General features: G+C 39.4%; 1 protein-coding gene across 1 annotated transcript; it reads right to left on the bottom strand.

Annotated features, from left to right (window-relative positions):
- Positions 1-4,693: 4,693 nt before the first annotated feature.
- On the bottom strand, positions 4,694-7,388 carry rgs4 (regulator of G protein signaling 4). The gene is made up of 5 exons (XM_017718900.2): positions 7,231-7,388; positions 6,965-7,075; positions 6,581-6,642; positions 5,800-5,963; positions 4,694-5,712 (listed from the first exon to the last, which is right to left on the bottom strand). Exons 1-5 carry the CDS (start codon positions 7,272-7,274, stop codon positions 5,467-5,469), a joined length of 627 nt encoding a protein of 208 aa, XP_017574389.1. The 5' UTR covers positions 7,275-7,388; the 3' UTR covers positions 4,694-5,466.
- Positions 7,389-8,707: the final 1,319 nt, after the last annotated feature.

Consider the following 8,707-nt stretch of genomic DNA (forward strand, 5'->3'; position numbering starts at 1 on the left):
GAATAGGGAACAGGCGGAGATAAGCCATTCAGGAAAAAACATCCAGACTCTCTGTTCTGCCAGACCCTTATTTATTCATCCACTTAACTGTTCAGGCTGTCTTACTTCCTTTGAAGCTGAACAGAGAACCGCTAACCTAACAAAGGTGCTCAAACCAAAGATTAACTATCTGCATGTATCTGTGATGTATCACTGGGTTTGATGTGATATGATGGGCCTACTCATTAACAACTACAATGCTGTCACTGTTGGAAGTATGTCTGTGAGTAAATTCACATTAGAAAAAAAAAGCCTTCTTGATTTTCAATGTAAATCAGTGTACCAAGTCATTTCAGACCATTTCGACTGGTCCATTCATCACGTAATTTTGATTTGCCGTAAGCAGCAGCCGGTATTATCAAATGATGTAAAAACAATTAAAAAAAGGCAAAGCTGGAGCTACAGGACTTCATTCAGACAGAGATGGTATAAAGATACTGAAGAAACCTGCACCTACAGTCATCATTCATTTCATTATTTAAGGGATGTTCATACAATATCTCAGCTCTTAATAATACAGGATGCCATAGAACCAGTTTTGGTCCCTTAAAGACACTTTCAAATTAGGGGTTCTTTAAAGAACCATTTCAATTAATGAGATGTGCAAGTGTGAAGAACCTTTTTAAAGCTTAAAGGACCTTATAATGCGAAGGCTCAACAAAGTTTTTTAATTTACATCCAAGTCAAGGGCCATTTAGGTGCCCTTATTTTTAACAGTGTGCTGCTGTGAGGAGGTTATTAAATAATTATACATTTTGATCAAGAAAAATATTAAGACGGAATACATGTGTGTGAATGAGAGGGAGGCAGGTGGAAAGGTGAAGATGCAAGGAGTAAAGGTCGTAAAGGTGGATGACTTCAAATATCTTGGGTCAACCATCCAGAGCAATGGACAGTGTAGAAAAGAGGTGAAGAAGAGGGTGCAGGCAGGATGGAATGGGTGGAGACGGATGTCAGGGCTGATGTGTGACAGAAGGATAGCAGCAAGAGTGAAAGGGAAGGTTTACAAGACAGTATTGCGTCCTGCTATGATGTATGGTTTGGAGACTGTGGCTCTGTCTAAAAGACAGGAGGCTGAGCTGGAGGTGGCGGAGATGAAGATGCTGAGATTTTCGTTGGGAGTGACAAGGCTGGACAAGATTAGAAATGAGCAGATCAGAGGGACAGTGAAGGTGGAGCAGTTTGGAGATAAAGCCAGAGAGGCCAGGTTGAGATGGTTTGGACATGTGTTGAGGAGGAATAGTGGATATATTGGTCAAAGAATGTTGGAGATGGAGCTGCCAGGTAGAAGGAGAAGAGGTAGACCTCAGAGAAGGTTTATGGATGTAGTGAAGGTGGACATGGAGATGGTTGGTGTAAAAGTAGAGGAGGCAGTGGATAGGGCAAGATGGAGGCAGATGATCCGCTATGGTGACCCCTAAAGGGAGCAGCCGAAAGAAGAAGAAAGATCAAGAAAAATATTAAAAAGCTGTTGGTAACTCTTTTTTGAGGGCAATCTACAGATGTATTTATAAAAAACTTGAGTATATATATGAACAGCTTATATGAACACGATGTTTTATGAAGTGTATGACCTTGTATTGACGTAATGGAACATTCAGTGCAGAGGCCTAGTAATGAAAATCATATTCAGCTTTTTATACTGCTATTTGATTACAAATGTTTTATTTATACTATATATAGAGACTTTTTTATTGACAGTATTCTGATTAGATCGTCATTCATCAAAATAATTTAACGTTACTGTAACAACTCACAGTACGTTTTCCATTTATTCCCAGTGCTTTATGTTCAGTGCTCAAGTATAAATATAGACTGCTTTTGTTTCAGGGATGTTTTACCAAGACTATTTCATTCAAGAACAGGATATGTTTACTTTATCCAATCGGGTTATTTACATGTGGGAAAATATATGTGAAAATGAACATTTTTGGTTTAAAGTATTTCATAGAACTGGTGTAAATCATTGTTCAATAGGTTTCTCATAAGTTCCATTACTTGAGAATGAAGCATTATAACAGTGTTACAAATGGAGCACATGTTCATCGCTTTAGTTTAGGCCCCTTATGTAAATACAGTGTCACCAACTTCATAATAGAAACAACTAATGCTGTTCATAAATACTCAAGTGTAGCTTTTTAAAGACACAATTTAATTCTTACGTATGTGTCAGAGTTAGCTTGTTATTTGTAATCACACAGTTAACATATCATCGCTGTCAGAGCAAAACTTTAAATCTCCAAAACGGTAAGATTACAGGAGACAGAAAAGACTTTCATAACTCATAATGGACGTTAATATAAAAACATTATTTGCGGTATAATTTTAGACCATTTCTGTTATGCAAAAAAAGCCACAAAAATTGGGATATGAAGCTTTGCCATGACAGTGACAATATAGATTAAATACGTTCTCCTATTCATTTGCGCTTCATTTACAAACCAAAGGCTACTGTGTGTAAATCTACGTATAAATCTCAGTGTAATGATCACGATGCCTCACTCTAGACTCTGAAATCTCATTCCCAGCAACGCTCGTCTGCTCCAACTATGTGAGCTACAAATCTCAAGACCTTTCTGTCATCGCTGAATCATCGCATTATTTTTTTCTCCCTCTCCAGATTCAAAGGAGAGACACACTAGAGGAGCCTAGACCAAAACATTCCCATCACAGAGGTTTCTCTCATTAAAACTGATTTGCTCTCATGCTTTTCTTTTTTTCCCTCCAGCCTTGGTGTTTGCCTGCGGATTTTATTTTCCCATCTCTCTGCCACCCACCAGGGTCTATAATCTGATAGACAGACTTATTTTCTTACATGTCCCTAATATATACACACTCTGAAGGTCAACATCTCCTCCGCAACAAGCCCACTCAACATGCTGTATATAACGGAGGTCCTGCAGATAAATAACCGGTGGTGTTGTATACAGACGATTTAAAAAAAGCTTTGAACTTGTTCCTCTGTGTTTCCAGCACTTCACAAAGCTTAATGTCTTTATTGAATTGTATGTATTTCTTGCTTTTGCGTGGAAGCTGCCACGACAGTGGGTACAAACTGTGCATGTGATTCCAACTTGTGCACGTCATTTGGTAACAGTGGCATTCTCAGGCCAGAAATTATCTTTAATCGGATTTGCGCATTCTGAATGTGAGTCATTCTTTGTGGTACAAGTCCACGTCTGTACATGTATATGTAATGTAAGCCAAATAAAAACCTAGAAACATGTCTGAGAAACATCTTTAAAGTCACATTACCATAGCAAAAGACAGAACTCTCAATATTTGCCCCTGGATTGGACAACAAGCAATTTGGTGTCTTTTTTCGGCAGCTTCTACTCTGGCTTTGGATAAGACTTGGAAGTGAATCAATCATTCCATTCAAATTGGAATTTGCACTTCATTAGATCCACTCCATTTCATGGAAAGTGTGGTTGTCGTTCTTGTTGTTTGCTAAATTTCCTAAAATATCAACCTGTAAATCAAATCTGAGTAAATCCTCAAATGCCTCCTCATGTGGATGGGGGAGCTTTAAGCTAACCTGATATCAGTCTTTACCTGCTTACACATACAGCTTCATCACAGTGTTCCAGGACTGCCGGGACCTCCATGTCCAGATCTTTTGAGAGCATGTTGGGGTCGTAGAAGAGTGCAAGATAATACTGCACAGTATACAGGTTGTCCTAGGCCTTGCTGCTCAATTTTTCCACTGTTTATCAATAAATGAACTAATATAAATTGGAGATATTTTTAGCATGTGACTCCGGGGCATGAAAATAACCAAAGGGATGTGAAAAGCCATGGAAAGAATGGACATGTTAATTGTACTCTGGAATTAATGTACTTTTGATGTGTGCCTGTGTTCCTGTGTGCTTGTGTCCCCATGTTGAACTGCTGCCTCTGTGTTTATAGCATAAAATAAACCAAATGTTCAGAACATAATTACCAATCAGTTTTCTGAATGAATCACTGCTGGTTTATGCTACAGTCTTAAAAAGTAATTATGCCACAAAGGGTTAGAGTGAAATCAGAAGAACCCTTTTTTTGAAGAACTCTGTTTGTGAAGGATTTCTGTTTAAAGGAATCATCTGGTGGAGAATCATATTTGCACACTTTTCCGTTTACCTTGCATGTAGTTGATCAGCCATGAAAAGTTTGGGGTCCAAATTTTGCTTCTTTAGTTTAACTCTGGAGCTATGAGGTTAATGTTGCTAACAAACACTAGAAGTCAATAGTCACCCAAACCTTTTCTTTAATTATATCCCCAAAAACTGACCCAAGCAGCATCAACTCCATTAAGGTGGTCAATATGCTTTAGGACAACTTATATTATAACTGTGAATTATAACAAATGAATACATCTCCACGGTGTAGCTGAATACGGCAGTCAGCCACTTTAGACAACAGGTGTACTCCAAAGGAAAACAGAAAGTATAAGTTGGACTGTTTGAGCTTCGGTGTACACCACATGACGTCAAATGATATGTTTCAGTGTTTTTGAAATTTTGTTTGGATTCTGGAACACCTCTTTTCTTTACGTTGCCACCTCTTGAGGTTTCCTTCTCCATTATTTCATCTAAGAGAAAGGCTCATTTTGAATAAGTTTTTATTGATAAATATTACAATAAATATGTTAATACACATCGGTAAACAAATATGTAAACAACAGACAGACGTTTATTCTACTAAGTAAAGATGAGAAGGACAGAATTAGCATCAGAATACACAGCACTATAGAACAAACTGACACCACATCATTGTGTAAGTATAGCTTATCACATTTGTTTGAGGACCAGAATCATCACAAGGACCAGATTTCTTCTTATTGTGAAATTTCCTTCAAACAACAAAGGTACTAACAATTCACAATATTGAAAATGATCAAAAAGGTGGGAGATGGTAGGTATGAGTATTCGTACATTCTTCAGACAGTACTGTGTACACCATGGTCCACACATGTGGGTTAAACAAAGATAATGTGCTCACCTTCTTTTCTCCAGCCTGTAACAGTCACTCAATTGTAAACTCAGTCACTGTATTATTTTATTTCCACAACATAATCAGATGAGGTTTAGAAGGTAAATAGAAGAAAATAGACAAAATATTTTAGAATATTTTGTCTATGTTCTTTTGTGCTCTCTATCTTCCTGTTCAGTGTGAAATTACCTGAAAAACAGAATACTTTATCATTGCACTGTAATTTCTGAATAATGTGGTCACACTGTGAAAATAATTAAAGCCACAAAGCACAGCTCAGAAAACAATCAATACGCATCCTGATCCGTTGGTTCTACTTCGTAGTTGAGGAGCTCGTTAAGCCCTGGCTTAAGCCATTAACCGCTCTCCTCGCAGGAGGGAAATCGTTCCACCATTGTCAGCCTAAGAGGTGCTTCTCTGTGGCTCATGGCAGGGCATGAAGGACATCGTAGCTTAAGCGCAATGAGACAGGAGGCATGAGCTAAATTCAGGAAGGTTCCCTTTTCCCTCCAAGCCGCATTGTTTTTCATCCATGGGTGACTGGCACAGGTCTAGGAACAGTTTAGACCTCAGAAAGCGTCTGTATGAGTCGTTTTCCATCAGTGTGAAGATCTTATTCTGTGCTTCGTCAAAACACGTGACGTCACACTTTCCCAGATTTCTTCTGGTTTCTTCTCTTGTCGCTGAGTCCAGATTGACCTGCAGGTAATAATAAAAGGGTGTGTTGAAAACATCTGAAATGGCTGCTTTAGACATTGCATATCAGAGCAAAGGCTGGCATCTCACCTCTTTTGAAGAATCGACATCGACGTAGAGTTGGAAGATTTGCTTGGCTTTAGCTTCCATCTGCTTCGCAGGCAACTTCTTGAAGTCCTCGCAAGCCTCCCAGAACTCTATGTTTTCCTGGCTGAACTCCAACTTCAGAAAGGCAGCAAACGCAGTTCGCCCCACTGGAACAAAGAAAGGTTTCATGAGACGTCCAGAATCTGTCACTAAGACCTGTCTATTCCGGCAGCACAGGACTTTCCATTAAGTCGGGGTGGATCATAAAAATCTTACGTCATGTAAATGGACTTTGCCTCTGACTATCTAGCTTAAGTCACTGGGGATGGGGGGGGGGGGGGGGGGGGGGTGTTCGGAGGGGGTCGGAGGCCTCTAAGGACGTTTAGAATGGGGGTCAGTGGCCAAGATCTGCACAGATTCTCAGAAAGCCACGGCTCCTCAGCTCTGTCCCTCTGGTGGTTGACCCCTAAGGGCCTAACAGAACAGAGCATGCAGACTATCTAGGGGCCACCCAGGGCAGGCTGTGGACACGTAGCACACGATCAGAAGCCTGAGAAAACAGCCGCAAGCCTGGCTGAGTCAGAGCAACAAACACATGCTCTCTTAAAAGGGGAACATTAAATGTGTCAAGGACGCCGTGACAGTGAATAAGAGTTTCTTATTAATCAGTGCTCACTCTTCCCCCCTCTCCCACACTGCAACTTCTCCACTGCACACAAATGGCTCTGAGGCATGTCTGACAGAATAAACCTGGTTTCTTTAATCACGTCGATTTGACACTCACCAACATTCTTCATCAAGCTGTTAAATGATGTTTTCCATTTCTCCGCATCAACAGGAGCGATGCTAAAAAAGCAAAAAAAAAAAGACATGCAGAAATTATATATAGTGAATTTAATGCTACTGCTAGGCTATTTTTGTAGAAGATTCATGAGCTTTTTTATAAGCTGTGAGACTGAATTCAGAGAAAATTTTAAGATTCTGTGTTATGTTATTTGTCATTATAAACTCTATATTCTAAGAAAAATCTCATTTGTATACTCATATATTTACACAGGTCACCCAAACCCAAGAATATGTCCTTTAAATGATTCACAGTAATAAGAAAGTAGGTATTCATATTGATCCAATTTGAGCTCTTGCATTATCATTTTGTTTCAATCCTCACCTTTTCACTGAGGTGGCCTTTTCCTTTTCTTTTTCCTTAGCAAGCTTTTGATCCTGAACAGGCTCGGGCTTCTGAAGCAGGAAGCCGATCTTGTGCTTTATGTCTTTTGCACTGCAGAAAGAATCATATGTAAGATACGAAAATTGTTGCTAAGCCTCAAGGAGCTTCAACACATGTTGAGTCATCATCAATCATTTAACATAAATCATATATATCCATAAAGAATTCCAAAGCCTGTCACCATGGAGATACAATGAGATTCATACCTTTTCAAGCACGTTGCAGGTAGGGCTGCAAGTCCCTTACACATGGTCGCAGTGAGAAAGGAAAATCCAACCAAGAGAGAGAAGCCTTTGAGTGGTCAAGGAAAGGATCCTAACAGTCTTAGAGCTGTCTCCTCCTCTATCTCTTGTTTTATACTGCTACAGCCCTGACTGCAGCTCAGCCAGCCAATCACAGCAGGCGCACGGAGTGCGCGTATGTGTTTACACACTGGTGCACAAAGGAAAGACGAAGCGAACTTCATTTACTTTCAGAACAAATCATTTATTCTTGATGTTTTCTTTTTTTTATAGAGCAGAGGATGACATGTTTCAGGAATGTCTATTTGAATTGGTTAATTATGGTTTAAGGTCCACAGGACGTAATACATTTGTGAATGAATATACAGACATTTCACATGTATCAAAATGCCGTTCCATTATCTTTAAATATATTCACATTTTACATTTTATTAACAGTCGTTCGGAAAAACATCACACACACTCCCCCCTACATTCAGCTTTCCAGGCTCCTGTTGTGGAAAATCCGAAGCAAAGGAAAGCAGTAAAACATGTTCTGTTAGACATTTATCCACCAAATATGGGTCATTTCAGCTCTGATTTTGAATTAGTGTCACTCAAAGGCTTATGTCGCTGGACACATAAGGTAATCTATGTGTAATTCTAACCTGTGCTGGCCTGCTGCTTAGCTAGCTCTACATGCATTTTCTACAGATGAGGTTTTTCAAAATAACTATCATTCCCAGGCACAACGTCAGAACCTTGTCATGCTTGGGGCACTGGAATCACCAAACATCTACTCGTCTAAGAAATCTGTCTGCTGATCTAATATCCCACAACTTACAGCACAAAATATCAACGCGCCAGTGTTAACTGAGATAGTATTTTATAGCAGATGCCTGACTAGCAGCAACAGCTTGCACAAAGTTTACATTCAATTTTTTTATGCATACCTCTATACAAGTATGTATTAATTGAGAGGGTTTAGTGGGCAGTTGGTGGGGCATTGCAACACTAAATGACCCTCTGATGCCTGGCCTGATCATTCCACTGAACACTGGTTGCTGAGTAATGACTCTTTGCGCTGCAGCTAATAGCTGCTACATTTCCACTTGTCTTTAGCACATACAAAAGTAGAAAATGTAGACATTAGATACTTCTATATCTAGAATTTCTGTAAGGTAGTATTTGACCTGCAGCCAATTTGTTCTAAAGAGTGTGACAGCAGGTGTACATCAAATTCCAAAGCTTTTTGTTCAATAGCTGTGACAAAAACAAACTGTAATAAATTACAATTGGGAAAACAAGATTGGCTGTGAAATGTTTTACAGACTGGCTGGAACAAAAAGACATTCAGGTAAATTTGGCAAGTGCTAAAAAAACTGAGCTGAACCTGATATTGGGACAGTTTTATGGCTCTATCTGTAATACAGCAGGCTACTACATTTTTGGTGGTAGGAAA

The sequence above is a fragment of the Pygocentrus nattereri genome, chromosome 26 (genome assembly GCF_015220715.1).
Source record: "Pygocentrus nattereri isolate fPygNat1 chromosome 26, fPygNat1.pri, whole genome shotgun sequence".
Classification (NCBI taxonomy): domain Eukaryota; kingdom Metazoa; phylum Chordata; class Actinopteri; order Characiformes; family Serrasalmidae; genus Pygocentrus; species Pygocentrus nattereri.